The sequence below is a fragment of the Fistularia commersonii genome, chromosome 12, assembly GCF_037954325.1.
Source record: "Fistularia commersonii isolate RoL2024-O1a breed Wild chromosome 12, RoL_Fcom_v1.0, whole genome shotgun sequence".
NCBI classification, from domain to species: domain Eukaryota; kingdom Metazoa; phylum Chordata; class Actinopteri; order Syngnathiformes; family Fistulariidae; genus Fistularia; species Fistularia commersonii.
This window is the reverse complement of record NC_141295.1, coordinates 13238375-13266301: the sequence shown is the minus strand read 5'-3', so window position 1 is coordinate 13266301 and position 27927 is coordinate 13238375. Positions and strand designations below refer to the sequence as shown.

General features: G+C 40.7%; 2 protein-coding genes across 4 annotated transcripts; one reads left to right on the top strand and one right to left on the bottom strand.

The window, feature by feature from the left end:
* Positions 1–48: 48 nt before the first annotated feature.
* Positions 49–5053, top strand: primpol (primase and polymerase (DNA-directed)). Its single transcript, XM_086157202.1, has 15 exons — positions 49–87; positions 559–716; positions 1496–1754; positions 1944–2038; positions 2125–2263; positions 2530–2677; positions 2796–2892; positions 2976–3115; positions 3264–3426; positions 3509–3603; positions 3698–3784; positions 3932–4040; positions 4109–4185; positions 4311–4357; positions 4497–5053. The coding sequence occupies exons 3-15, from the start codon at positions 1581–1583 to the stop codon at positions 4713–4715; spliced, it is 1590 nt and encodes a 529-aa protein (XP_086013328.1). The 5' UTR covers positions 49–87; positions 559–716; positions 1496–1580; the 3' UTR covers positions 4716–5053.
* Positions 4756–24059, bottom strand: acsl1a (acyl-CoA synthetase long chain family member 1a). Of its 3 annotated transcripts, none has more exons than XM_086157200.1 (21): positions 24004–24059; positions 14425–14638; positions 13974–14088; positions 13797–13861; positions 13616–13717; positions 13378–13477; positions 13127–13302; positions 12493–12525; positions 12315–12366; positions 12142–12215; positions 11021–11098; positions 9283–9417; positions 8997–9131; positions 8633–8728; positions 8468–8540; positions 8215–8303; positions 7341–7457; positions 7105–7248; positions 6917–7018; positions 6682–6753; positions 4756–6307 (listed from the first exon to the last, which is right to left on the bottom strand). In XM_086157200.1, exons 2-21 carry the CDS (start codon positions 14617–14619, stop codon positions 6167–6169), a joined length of 2094 nt encoding a protein of 697 aa, XP_086013326.1. In that variant the 5' UTR covers positions 14620–14638; positions 24004–24059; the 3' UTR covers positions 4756–6166. The 3 variants fall into 3 exon arrangements, with proteins under 3 accessions (XP_086013326.1, XP_086013325.1, XP_086013327.1); XM_086157199.1 differs by lacking the exon at positions 24004–24059 and adding an exon at positions 16919–17036; XM_086157201.1 differs by lacking the exons at positions 11021–11098; positions 24004–24059 and adding exons at positions 10847–10924; positions 16919–17036.
* Between the last annotated feature and the right edge of the window lie 3868 nt (positions 24060–27927).

Genomic DNA, 27927 nt, shown 5'->3' with positions numbered 1-27927 from the left:
CTTTGGGAAAGACTGTAGATGCATAGCTGGGTGGATGCATCTGCTGTGGTATCAGAGGGTGCTTGAACAGGAAGTGGGTGTTGGCAGGTATGATTATGCATGGTAACCTTGAAGGGGTGGCAATGTATTGTGTGTGTGCGTGTGTGTGTGTGTGTGTGTGTGTGTGTATGTGTGTGTGTGTGTGTGTGTGTGTGCGTGTGTGTGTCTATGGGTGTGTGAGCCTGTTTCTGTGTGTGTGTGTGTGTGTGGGTGTGTGTGTGTGTGTGTGTCATTCCTAAACTATTAACAGGGAGAGAAAAAAAGACAGGATACTGAGACAGAAGTGAGAATATTATTGTCAAAAAAAAGTTCCAGGTGTATTATAGTGATTCGATTTCACAATCCAAACCGCTAAAGGTCAACAAAAAGAAAAAAAACGGGGGAAAATCCTTGGTATTATTATATCATGTTGTGATAAGAAAATGGACACAGGTTGCATTTTTTTTTTTTTTTTTTTGCTGTGATTTTTGTTTTTTAAACATAAACTTAAACACCACTGTTGTTTCACTTCCCATGCAGTACGCTGTAACAGCGGAAGTGGCGTCATTTCCGGCAACAGACGCGCCAAAAAGAAAAGAAGACTGAATTTCACCCGTGATTTGCGTCGACGTTTCAAGTTTCAGATTTTCCCAGCGGCTGTCAACGTCCGACCACTACCAAATAACATCCGAAAAACGGCGAGTTACATATAACCTTTCCATTCGTGACACAGCGGAAATGCTTGACGTTATTTAGCTCTTTGCGGTGGACGTTAGCACGATGACGGAAACTTCTGTTAGCTTAACCGAGTTATTCATTGCTGTTCGGTTACCACGGCAACGTCACTAGCTGTTTCTGAACGGCGTTAAAACCTATCATGGTGATAATATTTAACATGATTTCACATCAATGATATCACTCTGTTCTTTGAGCAGTAATGCCCAGAGCCATGACATTTTAATAATATTCGTTTCAACAAGCATCGAAATCGCGATATTTACGTCTTATGGAAATACATAGCTGTACGTGGCTGGTTTGTAGATTATTTTTTCTATACGAGCTCACGATTCAACTGACAGAAGAGAAAAGTAATGGTAAATACTTTAGAAATCTCAATATTTTAGACTGGTATTATCTTAATTGGCAAAATGTTGCAATCGACTCAGTCGACCACTGTTACAGTGTAACATAGTAGCTTGTTATTAACATATTATTAATGAAAATGAGGTTAAAAAAATACCAAGGGTCAAATTGTATATGACAAGGCATAGCATTTCTGTAGATCTTCTTTATTATCATTATTATTATTTTTATTATTATTATTATTATTATTATTATTATTATTTCTGTTTTACAGGATCCCATTGAAGTCAGCTAGAAATCGATAGTTATTTGATACTGGTGCATGTTTTATCATAATTTTAAACTATTAATATTTACACTGAAATAACTTATTAAGACATTTTGTGTGTTACAGATTGAATACAGGACATTTCTGCTTCCTTCTGTCTGGTGGAGTTTTTCCTGCCTGTGAATTTCTGCTTGCATGAAGGAAGGTGGGGATGAAGAGGTGGGAAGAAAGACTGAAGAAGGTTGAGCAGCTCGCTCAGTCCTTCCAGAGGAATCCAATGGTTGCGGTGTACAAACCTCGACTATGGCCGTGCCAGCCGTCCTCCGTTTGGAAACTCTTCCTTCGTCAGAGTTTGGCTATCAGCTTTGCTAAGAGCTGCAAAGAGGTAAACACTGGATTTTGTGACACTGGTTTTCAATACAGTGACACGTATTATATCAAAATACCCACTGAGTCCTGTCTAGAATTTTGTTTTGTTTTAGCTGCTATGGCTCTATACCATCCATAGATACCTCACTCCCCCCAGTTCTTCAGACTAGTTTTGGATGACTTTGAAAAATTAATTTTTCTTTAGACTGTCCATGTATTTGCACTGGAACAAGAAAAGTCTCTCCAAGGTCAAAGGATCTTCCTGGTTACCAGTTACATCGAACTGTGGCATTATTACAGGTAAAGTCGTGAGACTGTTTTCATATATAGTTGTTTTTGGCAGTTAAGAAAAAAAAACATAACAGCCAAACCCTGTGCATTCTCAGGACATTCCCTCAGTCGTTGATGCACTGCTATGAGGTGATTCCAGAGGGCGCTGTTTGCAAGCTGTACTTTGACTTGGAGTTCCACAAACCCTCAAACAGAGGTGCCGACGGAGTGCATATGGTGTCGACACTCATCCATGTAGGCCACATCTTTGGATTTTCATCGTGTAGCTCATTTATTTTACTCCCAGCACATTTCAAATACCTTCTTATCCCAAACCTACCCAACCAGATTTGTGTAATTGTCTTTATTTATAATTCTTTTGCAGAATTTATTATATTTATTATTCTTTGCTGTGAAGAATAATGAGGAATAATCTGTCATACCACAATGATTCCACCCATACCCACCCCCCAAGCATATGCAGGCAGTGTATTTAGTTGGCTGTGACTGGTGTCCAACAGTTTGTTTGTGAAAGGCTGCTGGAAATTTATGGGATTGAATGTTCGGCGCAAAATGTCCTCAATCTGGACTCCAGCACCGAGGAGAAGTTCAGTCGGCATCTCATCTTCAGCCTCGAAAATGCGGCCTTCAAGGACAACTTGCACGTCGGTATGTTTCACCGCTGACCCCAGAATTTCTCCCCATTTGACAGACACACACCAAGCCACACAAGATTCATTTTCTTTACAACCTTTAAGTGTTATTTAATCATCTATTTCTGTTTCAGGCAAGTTTATTCATGCAATTCTTCAACAAGCCATTAGACCGACAAAAAGCACTTTGGAATTTGAGATCGCCTCAGCAGCAGGGAGCAGTCAAGCAGGGTCTGTTTTTTCCTCACCTCTTATGAAAAGAAATTATTCACTCTGCACTCCACAACTCCACAAACACACATTTTTATTAACAGGACAAATGAGGCAAAGCCAATAAAAGTAGACAAGGCAATTGAAAGTCCGCCGTCCAAACGATGTAAACAAGAAGGGACAGACCTGGGCTTCCTTCACGTGAAAAACAAAGATGGCCAACGGGGATTCTTTGTCGATCTCGGTGAGGACACCCACAACGTTTCCCTTTTTTTTTTTTTTTTTTTTTTTTTTTTTTTTTAGTTCAACCTCCTCTTTACAAGGTTTTGTAATTGTTACTGTTATGGAAATAAACATTTAAAAGAAATAATGGTGAAAAATTTAAAACCTAGGCGTCTACACCAAGAACAGGAATTTTCGTCTTTATAAGTCTTCAAAAGCGGGGAAAAATGCAGCCTTCACCTTAGCAGATGACAACAAGTTCATGGCCAGACCTCAGAATGGCATCTCTGTGGAAGAAAGCATATTCTTAGCATCCCTGGTCTGTAACGTAAGGTATGTCAAAGCTGCAATTTTCCATGTTTTAAAAAAAAACAAACTACGTACAATATCTGAGCTCCCAGCTGTGTATCCACAGCTTCAAAGATCAGAAAATCCTCAGGTGGGACATCCCAGAAATAAAGGGATACAAGACCTGGAGACCCCAAGTCCAGAGGTCCCCCATGAACCCGGGTGACATTCAGCAGCAGTTTTCACAAGTTCCTGATTTTAAATGTATTCAACTTCACTATTATTTAATGAAAACGTTCTAATCTTTCATGGGCAGATTCACTGTCTGGCTGCCAGTCGTCTCCTCACCAAGGAGTGGACGACTTCATATTGACTGTGGTTAAAAAGGATGGGATAGAAGGAAGTAAGGCATTACAGAACTGTTATTCCATTTATATAAATGTGATGAATCCTTTAGAAGAACTTTGCCTTTTTCAAATCACCCGTGTAAAGTTTTAAGCCACAACCGGGCCGACGTTTTCTGAACAGGTCATGTTTCCAAACCCGACAGAAATCAGACAGTGGAGCTACTTCACTGCTGAGCAGCTGCTCGTCTATGACATCGCAAAATACCGCTGGTGTGAAAACGTGGGCAGATTTCACAAAAGCAACAACATTATGTACGTACATGGGGCGTCATGCACGTACTCTCTCTGCCAGATAACCGCATCCTCATCTTCGTCTGCAGAATTGTTGTGGATCTAAGAGAAGAGGTCTGGTACCAGAAGTGTCACGATCCTGAATGCAAGAACTTCAGATCCTCCAGTACGTTTGGGTATTTAGTGGGAACAATACATACAAAAAGCATTGAACTTAACACTTATCCTGCCTGCTGTCATGAGTTACATGCAGGTGGCAAGGAAGTAACTCTGATCTCCCTCCTCTTACAGGTTACCCATTGCCACAGGAGATTTGTATGAGCTACCTCATGACACTGGTTTGTAGCTGATTTTCCCCCAGTATGCTCCTGTATATTAGCATGTGACATTGATCATATTAGCATTGAGGTCTTTCTGATGCTTTGCGCCTCAATGCCTGTGCAGTAACGCTACGCGTGTCATTGTGTCGACTGACAGGATGAGGAGGACCAGGCATTCTTGATGGATGAGGTGGGGAACATCGAAATCAGCCAAAGAGCCGTGCAGGAGCCGGAAAGTCCAGTGGAGGGCCGCGAGTGGGGAGACCGGCAGGACGACCAGGATTTCTCAGAGAGCCTCAATGACTTCGAGCAAAACCACGCAGAAATCCCAGATCAGCTTCTGCTAGCGTGCTTGGCTGACTTCGATTCCCACTAGACGGCGTCTTGGTTTTTGCACTGAGGCAACTTTTCCAAAGAAGCTTATCAATCCGCTTTATTAACAAATTACAACAACTTGGTACTTGTTTCATAGCTATTTAAACATTTCTGAACAGAAAATGTGTTTTCAGTTTTAAAACCGTATTGAAAATATCTAAATAACTCCTGTGGAAAGTAAATAAAGACAATCTGAATTCCAGCACAAAAACTGCATCACCCTTTTCTTGTGAGAATCGGGAATGTGAGTAAAACGTTCACTTCTAAAGCTCTGCAACTGAATGTGAGTATTAAATAAAATCCAGAACAACACGTTAAACATCGTGAATTCACACCCCCGGCCCCAAACAGCAGACATTTTCAACACAAAACTGCAGGAGTGCTGACCAAAAATTAATCTTGCAAAATACCCACGCAAATCTGGAATTTGTTTGAAACTGAGCAGTGTTATAAAAATCAGAATATTCAATGATGAATGCACTTAGAACGTGACAGCACTGTATAGTTTCAAACACAAGCCTGAAATGTTGAATATATATAAATATGTATACTTACATGATACATACATTAACTCAGGTTTTCCTCATGCAGCAACGAAAAACACCACAAACTCCCACATAATTTGCATGAGACTAAACAATTTTGATAGGTGTTTAAAAACTGTTGGCAGGCTTTCAAAGTATGAGATAGTAGAGATTTTTTTTTTTAAATGCACAGTGAACAGAAATTTCCTCTAACATGAATCATTCAGTGTTCTGAATAATATTTTAAGTGTAAACTCTGGGGAAATTCTCGGAAATCGTTTCAGAAGCTGTTACTTGACATTTTCCACTGTTTTTGGTTGTTGTCGACACACAGTGGTTAACAAGTTAACAACTAGAAATTGATCATAATTTTGAATTACTTGCTGCCCTGGGCCGCCAGTCAGGGGCAACTGACTGGCAAACTTATTTTTTTAACTGTTTGTGGAGCCTCAAACTTTGAAAACCTCAAGCCAAAAGCACAAAAAAATAAAATAAGGAATGCAGGAAATTGATAACACAACATACATTAGGAAAACTTTTTTTTCCCAAGCAAATACATTATTTACAGGTTTGATTATTACAGAAAAAATAAGCTTAAATACACAAACACGTTAAATAGTCCGGTACATAAATAATCCCATTACCGTAACTGATAAAAGCATGTTTAGAGTCCCTGGTGTCAGAAATGTAAGAGCTGAAATGGTCTTGGGGAAAACTGGACTGTCCTCTCATCTGAAATGATATATATATATATATATATATCCCACCCTCAGATCTGTATATCCAGGGAAACTAACTCGGCGACACAATAAGTTATTCAGTTCATTCAAAATCTGATTCCACAATGTGGGGGGGAGGGGGTATCCGAATAAACCATTTGGCGCTGGCTGAGGATAATCACACGTGACCTCCGATCTTGGGTTCCGGCTCACATCTTGATTTTAGCATACAGTTCATTGATCTGCTCCCTGAAGTGGCTCCGGAGCTCGGCCCGTTTGGCCTTCAGCGTTGGCGTCAGGAGGCCATTCTGGATAGAAAACAGCTCAGGGTGTAACGCGATGTCTCTCACCTGCAAAGAAAGCAAACCACAGTAGGCACGTTAGGATCAAACATTGGTTCTCTTTAATTTCAATAAAATGAGCTACTAATTTAATGATTTTTTGTAATTATCAGGCAATTATTAAAGTATTTCAGAACAATGGCCTCAGCTGATGTTTTCTGGTAAAACCCAACTATTTCCTCCATCTTGAAACTAAAACAAATGGAACAACTAAGCAAATCTTACAAGAGAGGGTTATCTATTTTTGTCAGAATAAAATAAAAAAATTGAGATTCGAAAAAATGCAAAGCATGGGTTATTTGGTGCCAAGTATACAGTGAGGGCCTTAAACTGAAGTAGTTTGTATTTTAAGGGGATTCAGCTGTGAGTGTAGGAAATGTTACCTGTTCAAAAGACTTGAGTCCGGCCTCTTTGCCCAACTTCAAGATGTCCTCCAGAATGGCCTTCTTTACATCCTGCAAACAGAAAAGAATCAACAATTGTCACAAATCCTGCCGACTGAGAGCTGCTATGGCTCAGTTGGTAGAGCAGCTTAGATAGTCTGGCTAGCGCCTTGCATGGCAGCTCTAGCTTATCTGGTTGAAAGTGCTATATAAGCGGAGAAGGTTTACCCCTTACCTTGTTTCTGCACAAATCCAAATAAGACCCTTCAAAGCCCTTTTTCTTAATCCAGATGGGTAAAAAGTCAGGATCGGGGACCACAATGCCAACCAGGCAAGCCTTTGAAAAAAGAAGCACAACTTCCCGTCAGGATGGACACTGAAAGCTAGCAAAACGGGGGAACGCAAGTGAGACGGATCAGCCACCTGTAAGCTGTCGCCGTGAACAAATATCTGGGCGACGGGGTCGCTGCGATTATAGATGGTCTCTATTTTCTCAGGCGCGATGTACTCTCCCTGAGCCAGTTTGAAAATGTGCTTTTTCCTGTCGACTATCTTCAGAGTGCCGTTCTACCCAAAACATAGGAAGACAGGTTTAAAGTCCACTCCGTAAATTAGGTTGACGTGCCACATTAAAAAGTGGTAAGGATGCGTTTGCTCACGGGAAGCCATCTCCCAATGTCCCCTGTGTGCAGCCACCCGTCCTTGTCGATGGCCTCATCCGTCTTCTCAGGGTCTCCCAGGTATCCCTGGAATACATTTGGTCCTTTGACACAGACCTGGTACAGAGAGAATGTTTTTTTTTTTTAAAAAACATTTTTTGGGACAATATCAAAACTATTTTCAATGCACATTCACCAAATTATGTGCTGTCCAGGCGATCTTTGGGCGAGAGTTGGTGTTCACAGGGCAACTTACAGAAACAAACAGCCATTCACTCTTTCATACATCTGGGCAATTAAGGGTCTTCTCTCTCTCCCATTGACCTACAGCATATTTTTGGACTGTGGGAAGGAAACCAAGGAAGACCTACGCAGACGCAGGTAGACTGTGCACACTCACAGAAAAGGCCCCCTGCTGTATCCGTTTCATTTGAAAAGCATGGCCACTAGAGGGTGGCACGAGTTCACAGAAACGCTGCACCCAACATGAGCTTGTGTCTTATTCTCAATTTAGAATGCTAATTTTGATGCCTCGTGTTTTTTAAAGCAATGCTTTCTTTGTTTTTTTGGCCATTATTGCACAGAAGCCCAGGATACTGGACGGTACTAAATAGCTCTAACACATCTAATTATTTGGATTACTATTTATCTGGCAGCAGCTTCAAAAAAAGTTAATTGAATTTGTATCTTTGTTCCTTTGTGCCCTACTCTTAACACTTCTCATTTGTACGGCACTTTGATGGAAGACGCTCTACAAATATATTTATTATAATTATTATTAAAAATGCACTTACTGTATGACATGAGAGCAGGTGTTTTATCCGCTCAAAAATGAATGTAAAACTTTTTACCTGGCCAATCGTGCACAACTCACCTCTCCCTCTCCGTTGGCTGCCAGGTAGTTCATTTCTGCCACGTCCACGAGTTTGATGGCGTTGCAAGGCAGAGGAGGTCCCACGTGGCCTTAAAAAAATTTAAAAAAATAGAAAAAAAAAAGTATGATATCAATATTTAAATATAATACTCAATATATATTTCAAACAATTTATGTTCATACTATATAAATTTAATCTAATGATTGATAAGCTTCCTAGTGTTGCTTCTTAAACCTTGTTTGTTTTTTTTACCTGCTGTCCAGTCTCCAGGCATGGACATGGAGCATCCCGCCGTGCACTCAGTCTGGCCGTATCCCTCGTAAAACTGTGGGGGGATTCAAGCAAGAAGGCTGCCTCAGTCGGCTGAATCGACAGCAGAAAACCACGCGAGTGTGAGAGTTCATTCAGTGGCTCTACCTGGCAGCCCAGAGCGGCGCGAAGGAATGTCAGGATAGTCGGGGACACGGGGGCGGCCCCAGTGATCATGAGCCGCACCCGTCCACCCAGGCTGGCCTTATCACACACATAAAACAAAGATATTATAATGTGAAAACTACACAAAAGGTATTTCATTGCGAATTCTTTGGGCATTTCTTGATTTCTCATTCTTTGGCAGAATCAAGTGATTTGGAATTGCATTTTTATTTCCCAGAGTTTAAAATATGCGAGCAATCAAGCCATGTTTAGGTCGAGAGAAGTTGTTCATTATTTTCCCCAAGAATGTGAAGATTTGGCGACTGATATGAAAGTTTTACGTGGAAGGTGAGGGTTCCTGATCTACCTGAACTTTTTTAAAGATGAGTTTATCCCACATGCTGTCCTTCCTGACCACGCCGTTACGAAGCTCCGCCTCCTTCCTCCTGAAGGCAAAATCGAGCAGCCACCTCTTCATTGGCGTGTTGGCCTGACTGAATACCTGTGGGGAACAAAAAAAAAGTCAAATCAAGGATGTATTTTGAGAGGCTGACTCCGCTGTTCATCCAACCTCAAAAACATTTGACTACTGATTTTTTTTTTTTTTTAACATGGCACAAGATATATGTAATAAATTTAAAAAAAGAAGGGACCTTATCAAACATGCGGTTAAGGAGACGCGGCACCACTGGGAAGACAGTCGGTCGCAGCATTTTCAAATCATCCATCAGCAGCCGAATGTCCCCCTGGAAGTATCCGATTCGAGCTCCGTGGATGAGGATGACACCCTGTTGAGGTGGAAAGGTTGCTAATTAAAGCAGTGTGACATTGTGGCCACAAGAGGGCGACAGAGAACAGAGGGGCATTTCAAATCATTTTTCAATGGAATGGAAATACCGTATTTTCCGGACCATAAGCCCCCACTTTTTCCCAAAGCTTTGAACCGTGCGGCTTATACAACAATGCAGCTAATGGATTTTTTCTTTTGCAGGGGGTGCTCTCGCAGGAATTGCAAAAACAAGAGACAAAAAAGGTCAATGCAAAGTAGAAAACAACGGTAGTTTTTGGCGCACTCAACGCAAAACACGGCATGACACGCAAAATAGTTTTCACACCCTCATCATGGAGGTTATGCGAAGAAATGCATAAAATGCAGCTCTTAGGTGGAAAGCAGTCAATTTGTCTATCCAGGAAAGAAATAAAGCTGCTGCACGTAAGCTTAGATCTGCCTAACAGGGTGGAGCAGTGTGAGAGAATCCACAATCACCAACAGGTTTCGAAAGGCTGGACTGCTGCGTGAAGAGAACAGCACAACTTCACAGGTCACTTTGCCTTGAGATGAAAATGACAGAGATTTTCTCAGACTCTTCATCTCTGACACTGAAGAAAAAGACTTCAGCGGTTTCACTGCACCGGAGGAGGATGAATAAAGCCATCAATGACTTTTCTGTTTCGTTTGATCAGCTGTTTGACTGCTGTGTTAGAGGCACCGTTTGGAAACAATCAATTAAGGTATGTAAATAAACATTTACAAAATCTGTGTAAATATCTCATTTCACACAGTGGATATCTGCGGCTTATAGTCTAATGTGGCTAATATTTCAAAGAAAAAATTTTTTTCTTTTAAAATTGAGTGAAATTTAGTGTGCTCTATAGTCCGGAAATTACGGTATTAACAACCCGCTTGCACGTTTTCAAACTAGCAGGATCCTAAAAAAGAAATAGGGAGAGCTAATGTCGAGCAATTCATGCATTGCATCATTTCTGTTATGGCTTCAGCAAACCACATCTATTTCTAGCATTTCCTTTAGAACAATCCTACGCAATCTCTTGCTAGTTTTTTTTTTGAGAAGACTTTTTTTTAATTTTTTTTTTTTTTTTGATAAAAAAGGTATCTTATTTATCCTCAAACTCGCAGGAAACATCTAAGAAGAATTCAGCCTCGGGTGAGCAGCAAGAGAAATGTTCCGGCAGCCTGAAGACAATGGATGTGACTTGCCACAAGGTTTGAAAATTACAACTAAAAATCATGCAATTTCCTCATGTCAATAGGAAATACATTTCAACACCTGCAAACCAAAAGTCAAAACTGGACGGCGCTACTTGCTCTTCAACAATATAATAATGTTTACAACGGTAAACTCATAAAATCAATATGATTTCATGAAACTGAACATACATATATATCATTTTAAGGAAGACAAATCCCCAACATACCTGCACAACCCTCTCAAACATGTGAGCTAGGGGAAGATAGGATACATGAATGTCATGAAGAGTCAGCATGCAGTGTACCTGTGGAGGACACACACACACACACACACACACACACACACGCACACACACACAGAACACATGCACGTTCGCAAGTCAAGCAACGGTGTACAGTACCTCCACCACCCTCTCAAACATATGGGCCAAAGGGAGGAAGGAGATGAGCACATCTTTGGTGGTGGGCCCCAGTGAGCCCTGGACACCATGTTCACGGGACGGAAAGAGAGAGAGATGTCAAGAGGAACAACGTGGGGCAGATTTTAAACCCAGGCAGCCGAGGCAGTTCATCGGTTGACAAAGGGGAAAACTAAATTTCTTATTCAACACACTATTAAGGCCAATTTCTTTCACTTCATGTAATCTTATATAGATTGCATTGGGAAAAACTGCACCAAAAAGGGAAGACATTTTAAAAGGGGTTTTAAAACTGGTTAAAATGCATAACCTTGCTTTCTTTCTTGCTTGCTTTCTTTCTAATAATAGCGCTATTCAAGCCTCGTCCTTCCTGACCTTAAATGTGGGTTGTCAACTGTGTTGTCATAACCTGTTGCGCTCGTATCTTTTTTAAAATCTAAAATGATAGGACATACTTTATTTGTATTTAGAAATCTAAAGAGTGCAGTGTGGAGTTCCAAATGATTCATTCTTCCGATAATTGTTGTAATAATAATGATAAACTGTGTAAACCTGACTTCATACTTTGCTGGATGTACGTCTCTGGTGCAAAGAGCTCCTGTACTTAATCACAAAGTTTTGTTTGCTTTCAAGCGTCCATAAGGGAGACAGTGCAGATACTCAAAAGGGAGGGAATGCAAAGGAAATGAGATCCTTACCTCCACTGGGCCTGTGAAACACAGCGGCCATGAGCCCGAAGGATTTTCGTTGAATATCAAAAAAAAAAAAAAACACTTTGTCCTAAAATTAACTACACATTTTAGGATTGTGACAAATTAGCATGTCTGTTTTCACATTTTTGTTCAGTCCATTGTAAATCGGCGAAAGTTCCTGGGACGATTTTGGCGTGGGATGGCGTTTTGGAGGAAGCGATGGACGTGATTTGAATGCTGAGTGGTGACTGCGGCCCCCCTTCCCCTCCCCTCTACACACTCCCACGTTTATTAAGTTACTCATCCATTACTATGAGATCAAGTTGGTGCAGATAACATTACGTTAACCCTAAACCCCTCCCACCCAGCCTGCCCCAAATGAATAAAAGTAGCAGAGGCACTCATGTTTACCTGTGTTACTTTAAGGAAAGCAGCAGTGTTGGCAATGACATTGCCATGGCTAAGCATGGCGCCTTTAGGGTTTCCTGAAAACAGAAAATGGGTATATATTAACATTTGCATTAATTAAAAAAAAAAAAAAAAGAAAAACTTTTCAGGTGGGTCTGGTTAAATTGAATCACTACCTGTTGTTCCAGATGTGAAGCAAACAAGCGCAAGGTCTTTGGGCAAGGGGGGCTGTAATAAACATATCACAGATTCCCACTTGAGCACATTAAACCTAATTTGTTTTTTAAAAACAAATCAATTTCAACTTTTTGTACTATTTATTTTATCAGAGGGTCAGCTATGGGTTGTACTCACCACTGGGCTCTGGTGGTGGGCTCTACCCAAAGCCTAGAAAAAGCACAAACCATTAATAGAAATTACTGACTCTCCACTAAGTAAATAATAATGATAAACATGATTTAAACAGTCATTGTAATAAAACTATCAATCAGCCTGAGACACGCAGAACCATAGAATCCCACCAGTTAAAAGCGTACTTTGTCAGAAATAGGAAATGATAAAATAAGAAATTTATTACAACTGTGAATACAAAAGCTATCAATAAAATTGAGCTTTTTAATGGTGCTTGGGAGAATCACGTGCGACACGTCTGGACAAATAATCAAATCTCGAAGTCACTTGACCAGGTCATGTGACCAACACTCAAATGACAGAAATTCTGTGGATGCCTCACTGAGTGGCTACGGTGTCTGAGAAGCACACTTTTTTTTTTTTTTTTTTAATATTGTTTTTTATTTCGAGGTTAATAGCAATGCAAAAAAGGCATTTAGATTTTGGTTGTATCATAAATGTCACACTGCAAAAGTTGAGCTATTGTTTTAAGCTTTGCTTAGATAAAGTTATTAAATACTAATTGTGTTGAAAAAAACTGACCATTGTTACCAACCTACTTTAATAAGATATTTAAAGACAGGGCTGACCATCTCACCTCAAACTCTTTCAGGCTGAGAATCTCGATGCCGCAGTCGTGACCGCGGGTCACCAGGTCGCTGTCAAACGCCTCCATGAGCACAACGGTCTTGACAGTTCGCGACGTTGAACCGAGACAGTCCAGGATCATGCAAGCCTTTTCAGGTATGTCGCAGATCACGGTTGAGATGGTGGCTGAGAGAAAAGGCGGTAAATGGTTTCAACGGACAGTAAAAAGTGCCACAGGTGGTGTTTTCTCTCGTGATATACCTTTGTCGAGGATGTAGCCTATGGCCTCAGTGCCCAGCGTGTCGTACAGCGGAACGGCAACGAGGGAGTACGTATAACATGCCAGCTCTGATATTGTCCACTGGAAGTCAGTGATGATTTGATAAGAAATCATTTAAAAACAAAACATAGATACTTAACACATAAAGGTACTTGTAAAGTTGCTGTAGCAGAAGTGATATAAAAACAATATAGAAAAATTGTTTTTTTTTTTTTGCACCTCTGGTCGGTTCTGGGAAAAGATGCCAATGTACTTGTCCCCTAAATGAGAGTGGCCTCTGTGTAGGAGGGCGGAGCCAACGTGCTCAGCCCGGTCTGCCACCTGTTGAAAGGAAAGGAAAATCCACGTTCTAGCTTACGGTTCTTCTAGGACAAGGGTCGGAGAGAACATGGCAGCTCACCTCTTGATAAGACAGCCACTCGTACGGCTGATTTGGCTTTCTTGATCCGAGACAGGGTCCGTTTTCTGTGAAAGGGTAGAGACGATTATCAATCGAAAACGAAAAAATTTGCCGCTGGCAGGCCGGGATGGAATCGTGGAAGGTCAAATTTAACCAATTAACAAAAACAAAAAGTACCTGATACTCTGAGCCCTCGCAGGAACACCTCATACATCGTCCGCGCGTCACTGTAGTAGTGCGTCATGTGCTCATCGCTGAGGTTCAGTACAGACCTTTTTGCACCTTCTTTACCCTGCGGAACCAAAATCGGAGAAATTGAAGTTGAAACATAGACTTTTTCAAATTGTTTCTAACATGTATTTGAATAAGCACATTTATCATACATGGCCTTAATGAATATAAAGCATTATAAGTCAAAGTCTGTAGGAATTTGGAACCCTACATGTCGCAGAAATGTATTTTAGCCTGTGGGCAACATAGGAAAAGTCCATGTATCTACAGGTCTATATACACAAATGAATAAAATTACTGCATATATAGATATTGTAAAACATTCAATAAATTGTGATTATGATAATACAGTATCTGGATTGATGGTAGTCCCAAGAATTCAGCTGCTCCTGCTTACTGGTATGTCTACTGATTGCTGTCCAAGGTCACAGGGCGCTTTGAGGGCTTTGGGCCTCGTGGCGAACCAGTAGGTGGTGATGGCAGCGAAGGCTCCCACGCCCATGAGCGCGTTGGTGGGAAGCCCACGCATGTACTGCCGGACATCATCCAGCTCGGGAATCCGCAGCTGTCTCAGGACATCCTGAGCCTGCATGACTGTCCGTCTACTGATCCTGCAGAGGAAAAGGGGGGGACGGGTGGAATCATCAGAGACCTCATTGTGTACCGTCTCTGCATGTGTCTAAGATCCATTTGAACTCTAGAGGGTACGTCTGGAAAAGTTTGATGCTTTTTAAAAAAGAAAGGGTTTTGTACCGTTAAACGACACATCCCACACTGACGCTCTTGGTTTAACGCTTTGTTAAAGACTTTACAAGGAGATATTATTAGAGAGCAGGATGTAGTATTCTTTTTTTCTTCCTCATGAATAGGTCTATTGTTGAAGTCTATTGTCTCTGCTGATCACGGTAGCTGAATCTGCGTTAGGCGCTACTGGAGACCGCATCTCAACAGCTACACAAATGTTTTGGTGTGTCTGTATGACCGACTTGTCTTTTTGTGATTCTATTAAAAAATAAATAAATAAATTACTGAATAATCATTCAGAATATTTAACTTTGGTGGGTTTCAAATTATCAGACGGCAGAAAGAGTCCCAACTGTAACTTCCACCTCTTCCGGTTTGTGTCAAATGACTGGCAATGAGCCAGGAATGATATAATTAAGCCTCCTCCACAACACACACCCCAGGCATATTGAGGTCACTGTTAAAGGAAAAACTAGTACTCTCAGTTGCCATCCATGTTCCTCCAGACTTGTACTGTACACAATGCAAAATTAAAGAGTTTTAAATTTCATGGTATTCTAGAGGCAGAGTCAATCCCTGTATTTTATTCGCTATTTCATCTGAAAATCTTGCATAATATTTGATGGTGACCAAGAGAGATGAGCTAAACATGTTGAGTCGCCGTGTTTCATGTTTACAGCCAATGTTAAGCACAACCAGGCAACCAATGGGAACAGATCACCGTGGTGGCGTGTTGTTTTTAACCAGACTGATGATGAAATACGCATGATGACATTGGGCTCTAGTTCCTGTTTTCCAATGGCCGTCATGGGACGTTTTTAAATTAAGCTCAAATAAAAATTGACCTATTTGCCACATTGGTTATGAAATGCTATCATTGTTATGCATTCTCAGCAAGATGAGCTGCAATTTAGCAGTTTGATTTTTTGAGAATTGCACGCCTTCGAGATAAAACCGACCGTGACCTTTGACCGCCGAAATCTAAATCGTTTCATCCCTGTGACCGAGTAAACACTCACGTCAGATTTGAGCGACTTACTCAAGGCACTACTAAGATAGCGCGTTTGTGAGAAAAGGGCAGATGTAAAAAAAAAAAAAAAAAAAGCGGACATCGTAAAGATAAAGCCACCTGCTATCAGAGGTGGCAGAGCAGAAAACCTGCAAGCTGGGGTGAGGGGTTGTCGACAAAATGTCAAATCAATATGCAACAAACTTCCTTTTAGAAAAGTCTACGCTCTTTAATACAATAATAAATGTAAAAAACACCTCATCACATGAAAGGGAAGCAGTTGTGCTGAAACAGCTGAACCAGAAACCAATACAGAGCAGATAAGACATTTCTCAATTCTCATCAAATGGCACACACGCATCTAAACCTCACCCTCAGGAGAGAACTGGGGCTTTCTGTTTTGGCGAGCTACAGCTATAGCTCACTGGTCAGTATATTCAAAAAAATTCAAAGGGACACAGTTCAGATCGACCCAATTTACACAAACGACAGCCAGTGACTTTTCATAACATTTTATATTAAGCGCAAATCACCTTACCCTGAAAAAGAATCGACTCGGGTGATCAAGTCAGAATGTGATCATTAGAGAGCATACTCCTTGTGTTTGTTATATCCAGGGAACAAGAGACATGGAAGCTCTTTCCAGTCAGGTGACCTCTGCAGCAGGAGGTCACCTGTAGGTACACACAGGACCGCAGCATAAACAATTGACTTCTCACCTACTTCTATTATTAACTCGGAGTCTGCGAGGGGGAAACAAACGGACCTGGTTCTAATCAGGTCAGAGTACTTTAGGAAAGTGTCAGATCGGATACTATTCATTCACTGAGGTGGAAATTTTAATAGGGGTGGTAAATTTTTGCATCAATATTAATAAGAATGACCCTCATTCTTCCTTTAGAGCAGAAGAGTGCCAGCAATCATGATTAATGGGGTATTAATCTATTAGTCCTATTTCGGAAATAAAATACTTTGAGGCGATAATACACGGCTTTCCCTTGAGGTGTTACAGGTGTTAGATTTAGGCCGCCTGGAAAAGGGACATGAGTCAGGTTGTTGCAACAGAAGCCCGTGACAGTCTTCGGAAAAAAAAAAGTTAGAGGTGGTTTAGCAAGCAAGAGAACAAATCCTTACTTACGAGTCTACTATGTGGAAATGAGTAGGTCGGACTCTCGTCCAGAGCCGCGGCTTGTATTTATGACCAAAGCCCCCCCCCCCGGCAGCAGTGGTAGCTATCAGAAGGGACTCAAAGTGACTTCTAATAGACCTCTGAGATTCTCACTACTATGAATAGCAGAACCACGCCCCTTCTAAATAGAAACACTGGCACGAGGCAGACGTCAGTGCCTGCCTCTCGCTGTGGCACAATTCAGATTTAAGAACCACACTTTCAAATTTTTTTATGAATATATTTTTATTTTTTAAATTAAAAAAAAAAAATTTGACAAACTTTTTTTTAATCTTTGAATTAATATTATGACAAGATTGCACGGTAAATTAAAAATGAATTAAACCTTGAAGCCAGTGAGAGAGGAATTCGCATTGATATTGATTCAGGAAAGAATTACCTTATCGCGCATTATCGGAGGACGCTGCGTGTATAATGACAGTGTTGCTGAGTAGCAAGACTGCTGAAACACACGAATTACAGGAAGGTGTGTGTGTGTTCCATATTTGAACTTTCAGATGCAAATATTAGTACAGTGATATAATGCCTTGAAACACATGCATTAAGAAAAGATATACAAAGCAGGATTTGATCACTGCTAATAAATTTGATGACTGTACAAATTGAGCCTGATAGCAGACGCTGTTGAAAAACAACCCGCCCTTACTTTCCACTTTAAAATATTTCTATTACCAACCTCTATTACCAACCTAGTGTAAAACAAGTCAAATTCTTTAATCCAATACATATGCCCTGGGTTTTTAACTGCATAGAAGTAGTAATAATAATAATAATAATAATAACAGCTGGGATAGGTTCAAGCATCCCCCACAACCCTGAGTGCAGGATAAGCAGCAGAAGATGAATGGATGGATAATAATAAACCGTTACACTGATTTTTTTTATCCTTTTCAACAGTCACCTGAACTAACATGGATTATTTCCTGACCTCTTTATGAAATAAAAAAAATAAAAAACACCTGTTCAGTGCATTCAAATCCAATGCCAGCTGGGTTAAACTGACATATGAGCAATGAGCATGAAGAGACAGAAGTGACTGTATCGTTTTACTTGTGTGACTTACAGAAGGTCCATGCTTGTTATTGCAGTGTTCATTGAGAGGCACCTCCCCTCATCTCACGTTACAGGTAGGAAAATTATATTTTTTTGTAAAATAACCTATATTACTGTACACATTTCTAGGCTCTTGCAAAATTTAAAAAGGTATGACATTTAACACGAATCATTGAATATAAAAACTTCAATGCTGACTCCTGGTGCAGTATCATTTCTGTTAATTTAACTTTAAAGGGTAAATATCAGCAGTCACTTCAGACGGTTTTCTTTCCATTGTTGTTCTTTTTGTTAATAAGTACCTTGGCAAACCACTGCACTTGCACAATACTATTTTGTTAAAAATTGAACAGGCTTTAAGAAGTAATTGAAAAGTGATGTCGCACGCAAGTGCGATTGTAAGTGTGACTTTGACCAATAACAGCTACACTAATGTCACACTTGGCTGAAACTCATTGGAGGCAAAAGGTACTTGAACAGTCTCGCCCAGCCTCCACCTACACCTCCACTCTCCATACTTGGGCTGGGAGGAAGGAGGGGCAAGACAATGGAAGCCAGTTCGCAAGTCACCCCACACCACCCCGGCACACAGAAAACACTGGAAAAAGTGTGTGTGTGTGTGGGGGGGGGGGGGGGGAGGGGGGGGGGGCATCTGGCTCATTTGACACATAGCAGAACATCAAAACTAGTTGAGCTGGAGTAAAGCTGCACTCTACCGGCTGCCATTTCTTCGGGTGACTCACTCTAATAGACTGCAGTCAGGAAGTTGGGGGGGATGGGGATTGGTCACAGTAATGTTTAAGTTCTATCTAATCCGTTCAGAAGGCCAAAACTGTGACAGACAGCTGCGGTTGAGAACGGGATTAAAACAGTGTTTTGGTACTTTTATCTACAGTGTTGAACTGTACCATGTAATTTCTTAAAAAAAATTTAATAATAAAAAATAAATTAAAAAAAACATAATTAAGCTGTTGGAGCAAAGCAACTATTCAACTCCCATTCCTTTCTTTCGATGCCATGGACGGTAATGCCATGGACTTTCCAGTTTATACAACAGCTGAAACCCTTGTGAAGTGTCAGGTCAACGGATTCATAATCATTATGATGACCCTCTTTACTGGAGGATTGTCACGAGGAGTCTTCACAAACACAAAATATAATCTCAGTTTAACATGGTGGCAGCTGCGGGTGAAGCTAAAAATTTACATTTTTGTGGTCACGGCTTCTTCAGCTGATTTTCTTTTTCCAAACGTTGTACTGCTTGGTAATGGGGGGAGGGAGGCGAAAAAAAACAAAAAAAACAACTGCTCTGGACACTAACGTTGGGAAGACGACAACTGAGAGTTGATTTGAAATCTAAAACTTTGATATGCAAACACAACATAGGGATCAAAACAAACCTTTAAACGTCACATTATAAGGGTGTCGGTTAGAACATTTGTATGGCTAACAACACAACTTCCGGTCATGTCAGATCACATACTCCCAGCATTTGTGTAACCATCAGATACACTTATGAAGGATTAACTTTGAGCAGTAACAGGCTAAAAAATATCAGTACATTTCAAGAAAGTCTTTAATCACTCCTCCAAAAAAAAACATGGGTTTAGATGAGTGCGACTATTTATTTACCTCAAATGATGCGTCCTGTATATTTTTTTGGGTCAATATTACATTGCTGTGATGAATTATTGCATTATAACATGCATGCCTGCGGATGTTTGGTATTGACCTTGTTCTAATAGCGCTTGTAACTATTGAATAATCGGTTCCTGTTGCTCAAGTGAAGTTATTGATAAGGTCTGAGTGAAGAGTAGAAAATATCTAAAATACATAAGCCTTTTTACTTCTTTATTTAAAAAGCAAAAAAAAGACTGTTCTTTTTAAACTTGGCTGTGAGGGATCAATCACATCTTATTTAGATTCTTGCAGATTTCAGACAAACTGTGATTTCTCTGTATTTTCACAGCAGTTCCAGGACACTGGTCACACATTACAGATTTTGCCTTGATTTTGAAATTAGAAGACATTATGTACTGGTGTCACGGTTTTGTCTCAAGCGACTTAGAATTAAGCAAATAAATAAAAATGCAAATAGCAAAAGCTTGAAAAACTAATTCTGTTTAAGCGCATTATCCCTGGTGAAATTTCAATTAGTAAAATTAAATATGTATTTTTTTTTTTTAAATGAAAAAATAAAAATAAGTAAGTAAATAAATAAATAAATCAAGCAAGAATTTGACAGCAAGTTATTAAACAACCTTCAGAATCAAGGTGCTATTTGTGTCTTTCAAACTGGCAAGCCAACATTCACAGGGAAATTGTGTGTGAATGCACATAACTGGGAACAACCATTGGGAACCACCTATCGACTGCTTCTTCACTTTGCCTCGGAGCAGGAAGGCGGATGTCTAACAAGATAACTTCACTCCAGCCTGTGGGTCCTGACGTCCGCAGTGAAACTATACACTGTCAGTCACATGGTCTCACCGTAGAGGCATGCAGTGGGTGGGGGGGGGGGGGGTTGTGAACTGGAATAAAGGTCAGCGGTGACCAATACAGAGAACATGACCTCTAAACTGCAGTTCATTTCAACCTATTTTACGCGAGTATTGATAAAATCTGAGTGCTGACCCTGTCGAAAGAAAACATTATCAGCTCCAATTTAAACCCTTACTTTCCCCCTGTCCGTCCCTCAATTATTCCAGTAAAACATTCATTCAGACAAATTATTTAAGGATGTAGGATGTTTTTGTACGCCAGCAATGTCCAAAAGCTGCTGAAAGCCAAATATCTGACTGTTGTTGATTCATTAAAATGAATATTTAACTGAGAAAAAGACAAATTACCATCACAAGCCTACAAACATGCAATGCTGAAAAGAATGTCCAGAATGGACTTCGTTTGTGGTTACGCAACACTATACTCAAAGTATATACTCAAAGTGGTTGTCTTGACAAACTCCCCTTTGATGTTGCAGTTTTGACTCATAATCAAGCCTCATAAGATTATCTGCATTGCTAAACTCTCTCTTAAACCTTCCACCACACAGTAGAAATACATTTTCTTTAAAAAGACTTCCAAAGAATGTTATGTACTAATTGTTTTCCAGTTTGTTTGTTTTTTTATTGAAATGCCAATACACTGCAACTTGCGCCATGGTTGCTGTCGTTCCTAAAGAGAAAAATGATAGTATGGGAGTGCGGTCTTAGATAATGTTTTGGCTTGCAAAATAGTCAGTTCACATGCCAAAATGGGGTTAAAAAAAATGCAACGTCTGGCTTAGACAGTGAACCCAGAAAGTATTTGCCTGAATATGGCTTCACTTTGTCTATGCAGGTCAAAGTCATTTGTCACATCAGGATACTTTCACTACTTGGCAGAGACATTACAACCTACAGACTAGATTTTAAAGAGAGACAATACATCCACTTTCCGCTATCCTCATCTAAGGATCTAAATTTTAAAACCCGTTTCCAGTGAGCAGAACTTACAGAAATTCAGTCTTTCTTTACTATTCCATACACTCATATGACCGCTTGAAGCATTGGCATGACTTTCCTTAAATTTGATTAAGACGGAAGCATCTAAAAAAAGATGACTTCAAATTCTTCCACATAGTTAGAATACCTGTTTTCATGGGTTTCAGAAACAGCAGCCCTTGGCTGTAAATATCAGCTAGAATATTGTTTTGTATCAAGCCTGGAGCATAAAGACAGGCAGACGCAGGTATTCTCAAGTTACCAGGGTGACTGTGAGTTGCTGTTCTGCTCCCGAGGCACAAAACCTCAACGATTCCCCTCATGAGGGCAGCTGGGGTGCTGTGCTCACATGACATGGTGACTTTTTTTTTCTACAGTCATTTTGCAACTGATCCCCATGGGGTGGAAAAAAAAAACCTAACCTAGATCTTGAAAATGATGTTTGACAGTGAGGAAATATGATAAACACACAAGACACATTCCACAGATTCCTAGTGGAGGAGGTTTTCCGAACTCTTCCAGCACCCAACCCACTGGCCCAGAACTCAACATCTTTAACTTTAATTCGGTGAAACTGATGAGCCTTCCGCTCAACTACTGCTGGTGTCTTTCCACCTTTTTTTTCACGACAGTTAAAAAATGGGAGCAATGAGATGAGCAACTCAACTGTCTTTTACCAATCTTATTCAGAGGCACTAGGCCACCCAGTATTTCAGAGTGGATAAAATAATGCGCTGGAGGTGCGTTACTTATTATCCAGCAGTCTGGATTTTTCCCCTGTATGAATGGGAGAGAAGGTTCAATAATTCACTTAAAAATGAAACCTCTAGGAAAACATCTACCTGTAAGCAGGTGAGTATGCTCATTGCCCCCTTTGCAGGTGGGTGGGTGATGACAGCCACTTTTGAAAAAGCCAAGCAAAATGCAGCACAGAAATCTTCTGCCAAACCAGTCATGGTTTGAACAGATCTGAGAACACACACACACACAACACTTCATATGTATTCAGGCAGACTGTGTGTGTGTGTGTGTGTGTGTGTGTGTATGTATATAAGTGTATTTGTGCTTATAAGAGCAAAGTACAGGTAGTATATAGATGAAATATAAATGGATTGCAGACGAACAGTCACACAGTATAAACACACACACACACACATGCACACGCTGCTTTGAAAATGACTTCTGTCAAACGAAATTTCTTTTAATGCTTTATCCCTACTGGTTTGCCTTTCAACAAAACAAATGTTTTTTTCCCTCCTTTTTCCACATTATTTTTTTTCTAACTGCTCCTACCTTTGGTAACTGTTGGTTCATTTAATGGCAATATCTAGATTATTCATTGAGGTGGTTATTATTTCCAACTAGATAGACAATTTCTTGAGGTAATTTCTTCTATGTCCTCTGGTCATGTTTTCCTGTTATTCATGAAAATGCTTTCAAACTCACTCCCATATTTTTCTTGACTTAAAAAAGATCAAATGCAGGCAATGAATTACAGGACAGCTGATGAGCAGAGTTTTGAAAAAGTAACAAACAGGAAAATTTGACCAAATCAATTAGCAACTCTGAGTTTGACCATGGGGTTCCCTGTGAATTCCTGACCACCCTGTCAAATCATGTGGAAGGCTACAGTTCCTCTGGGCAAAGCAACAGTGCAAAACCTACAAAATTGTGTGTGTGTGTGTGTGTGTGTGTGTGTGTGTGTGTGTGTGTGTGTGTGTTTCACCACTGTCCGTCTTGTTTTAAGAGTTTGCCTGTGCTTATTATGACCTGGTATTGGCAGTAAACAGAGGAGATCTGATGTTCCCAGAGATAGACCAGGCTGAGTGACATAACCCCTGCAAGTTCCAACACCACGCGAGATGACAGCCGACCAGCCCGGCGGCGAGAACACGGCTGGGACCCGCGGGGGGGACGTGACTGACGCAGAACAGAAAATCGAATTACTTCTACGATTTTCGCGGTCATTTTTTTTTTAAATAAAAATTTCGCAGTCTAACGAGCCATGGAGGAGGGGTGCGTGATAGAACGAGGATGTCACTACATCATTCAGGATTCATTGTTTCTCTCTTTAACGGTAGCTTATTCCAAAACCAAAGTAGGAGAAACCCCTATATTGTAACTTCTGGTTTCGGGGGAAACTGAAAACGACACACAAACGAACCGTGATGCTACGTAGCCAAAAAAAAGACCTCCAAGGCGAAAGGAAGAGGAGCCCCCTGTCCGGAAATGTCAGCGACAGGTATGAGGAATGAGTATTAAGCTAGCAAAATACACCGGATATGTCGATATGAACGTTACGACATAATGAGCGTTAGGATATGGCGAGAAAACACAAATGTGGTTTTAAATATGGTCTATTTTGAGGGCAGCGGTACATCCCAACGCAGCTTGTTTCTAGGGGCGAAGAATCCTGCTACAGAAACCCACCGACCGTGACAAGATTCGCTGTCAAAGAAATACGTGATTTTTTTTTGGGAGGAAGGTGTGGAGACAAACCTGCGTACGCCAGAAGATCCGGAGACTTTAAACTGACACTCGGAGAAGCAACAGCAGCGGCGTTCTGCCCCGCTGGTGCAGCTCAGCCAATCAGAGGACGGATTTTATAAAGCACTGACCGTGGCTTAAGACGAGGCCCCTCATTGGTCAAAGTTTCGTGACAGAGAATTGCCTGGCGTTATTGAATTAATGGTGAAGAACCGCGTCCTGGAGCATCTCTGGAAAAGAAAAACCCACAACAAATTGCAAGTATAGTCAGACATCCTACCCACCTAAGGCAAAGAGGGTGGAAAAAAGAAACTTTCCAATAACCTAATTAAAAGAGCGACAACCAAAACACGTTCGTGTTACAGTATGCATTAAAAACACAGTATGCATTAAAAACACAGAATGACAGACTTTCACTTATAGAATAATGTTCTTTGAAATGCACATTTTAGGGAGGATTCTTTTTTATTATTTAAGGAATTTTAAAATATATTATATTAAAGTCAGTGCTGGTTCAATAAACAGTAGACAAAAGGATTGTGCAGCCACAAACATCTTGTTTCTATCGGTTAAAAGGTTTCCAAATATTCATCAAGCCATGATAAATTATCAGATATTTACTTTCGTAGTCTAAGCTGACCTGCACATTCAAGATCATGTCATGTATTGATTACTAAAAGCTGACTCATAAAGGTTTTAAAAAGTTACAAACTACAAGATTCATGCAAAAACCTAATCTGACCCGTATATTTTATTGTTAAATTCCACATGCAGTGAAATACTTTATAAGTGCATGTTATGTTTCCCGTGACATCACTCAGCATCAAGCTGCACAGCTGCCTCTGATTCATTGAGAAAATTCCCTACTGCTTTTCTTTTTTGTCTTACTAGCCAGCTTTGTGGCTTGAGTTTATGTAAGACAGAGCACTGACCCCAATGGGAGCTGTCAATAATGAAAACAATATGCTTTGCGGTAGCCAAAAACACCCCGAGCCAACACCAAAGGTCATGGCTGTTCTGGGAGGCAGAGCGGCAAAGAGGCAATGAGAGGCTGCTCGGCACATCCCTCAGTGACTGCTTTGAGCAGCCACTGAGTATGAGAAGATGTTTGCTTTGGAAGGCAGGACAGGAAATGAGCAGGTAAACACAGAATCATTTGCCCGTCAAGCATTCGCTACAGATCAGTGATAAAACTGATAAAAACCCCCGCACACACAAGCACCTCCTTCATGAGCAGCTGCCTCCTTTAGTTTCATCATCTTGCAGACGATCCACATCTGTATCACTTGTAACAGATGTCACTTATATTGGGACAACTTAGAAGTAAAATATGTAGAGAGAATATTAAAGAAAAGACCCCAAACCCAAGTTGTGTGGTTGTGCAGACTGGAAAACAGCAAAAAATATTAAACACAGGCCAAATAAATAGACTGGAAAAACCTGATTCAATACAGGGAAGATGCAAAAATAAATAAAACACATTAACCAAGCTCTTCTTATTATTATTACCTTCTTCTAATCCACTGACACTCAGTTACAAAAACTATACTCCTGACTGGCCTGGTCCACCTCTCTGTCCTTCCCTTTAGCTCTCTGTCTTTCTACCCCAACTGGTCAAGATAGAAGACCGCCCGTATTGAGCTGGGATCCGTCCAAGGGCAGTTTTCCCCGCCACTGTTGCCTAATACTCTCTCATGGGGGAATGTTGGTTTTCTGTCAATCACTATAAACAGTCTAGTCCAGACCAGACAATGACATGCGAGGTTACTGAAGCCTTGAGGAAAGGGTATATCTTGGCAGAAATTTACAAAGTGTGGCACTGAACAGAAATCAGATGAACTGTTTAAAGAATACATTTACACTTTCCTCAAAGAGAAGCAAGAGGCGTCAGGCTTTGTTTCCGGAGTTGAAGACCTTTCGGGTGATTTTAAAGAGAAGCAGGGTGTTGAACTCGATCCCCCAGAAAATCGCATACAATCAAGTAAAGAGGCAAAATTGCCAAACGTTTGTTTGATTCTTTCTGGGGAAAACTGGTGCAGAGATTGAACCAGCTCTCAACAAGTCTGGTGAGCACTCACAAACATTTTTCGAATTTCTGTTTTCTAGCAAGTTCAACATTTCCCAGTTTCCCTTTATCAATGACCATGTTGCTCTCATTCAATGGCTCTATCATTCTAACTGCATCTTAACACCAGGGGGCGCAAATGTTTTCCTAGCCGCATTCACGACCTCTTATGCCCAGCTGGAACTGTATAAGCAGTTAGATTTACCCCGACACCGATTACATCGTTTACACATCCACTCCCCGTGATCGATAAAACGCTCCGCTCGGTAATTATCTGGGAGATTTGACATCAGATTAGACCCCGGTGATTATATCTGTAACTGGTCAGCCGCGGGGCCGAAATTGTACACGTATCTAACAGAACGCGGGAATGTGACATTGTGTGCTAAAGGGATTGAAAAAAACTATGAAAATTGAAAAAAATTCAAGTTTGAGACTCTCACAGACCTGGAAGAGGGCTATCTCAAAGACTCTGCACCTGTTGGGAAATCCCTGCCCGATACAATAAAATTACACATCATATGAAAACCTCCGAGCTCACCAACAAACAGCCTGTGACTAACTTTGCAGTGGTAATAATAAAAGGCGTTGCCGTTCGGTTTTTAATCGCACACACAATATTTCCAAAAAGACTGAATAGATTTATGACGATGCATATATCTTGACAAACTTACACATCAACGCGTCATTCTTTTGTAAATGATCAGTATAGATTTGCATTACTTCTTGAAAAGAAAGCCCTTTAAGGCTCTGGCAGAGGAAGAATATAAGGTGGGTATGCCGCAGAATAACCGTCTTGAAATTGGAGTTTGTTGTTGCATATTTTACGGGAATTCCTTGTTGGGAACGTAACAAAACTTTCAGGATAGATATAATCCAATATAATCTGGTCCGTGACCATAACTGTCGAAGAAGCTCGATTACCCAGTGTTCACCTTCCCAGGTTTGATCAAGGATGTTAACAACTGGCAAGCGCAGCCGTTTATCAATCTTGGACTGTAAGATATCGCTTGGTCCAACAATAACAACGGACTCCCTTAGAATGAGTGTCAGGATTTATTCTATTTGAAGGCTGTTCATGATGCTTGTTTTAATAGTCAATCAGCCCCTCTTCGAGTTTATTTCTATGACACCGTAACCAGCGTAAACACTCAAAGTCATCGTCCTCAGTAACGCCACTCTGAACCTCAAAACCGTTTTCAAAGTTTTCACAGCCGATTCAGAGCGGAGAGTCTCTGATATGTTTGTTTGTCCCCAGATAGAGGTTGTAAAATTCACGCACACTCACATACACTCGGCTGGTACTGTTTCGACGGAATAAAACCGGAATTCACAATTAGAGAGAGGTTTTCGAGGTTTGTGTGCTGGAACTTGAAAGAGTCAGGTCCCTCGCTCTTACGAATGCCCCGTGGTCGACGATTCCTGCAACAATATATTTCGGAAGCCAGCCCAGATATAAGTTATCCAGTGACCACACACGCGATGGAGCGGAAATACTGTATTTCTTGACCACCACGCAGCTTTTGGGGTAAATTGCGTTGGATTTCATGACAGCGGCCAAATGGCCCGGCAGAACATCTGGTGAGACTTTTCGCAAGAATGCTTGAGATCAGAATGTTTAAATTGCACTCCTCCGACGGATCCGACATCAATGGAAATGCGTTTTTACCCTTTATAAGTTTTTAACATACATCCACATTATTGCAAGAGCCTTTTGGAAAAAAAAAAAAACAGTATGCAGGGGTCAGATTAATTCAAATGGCCTTGAAGCACATGTGAAGCTCCTGCGCTTGACCAGATGACCAATGTTGATGAAATCCAAATCTGCCGACATCTTTGTATCACAGTCCGCCAAAAACTGACTCTCCAAT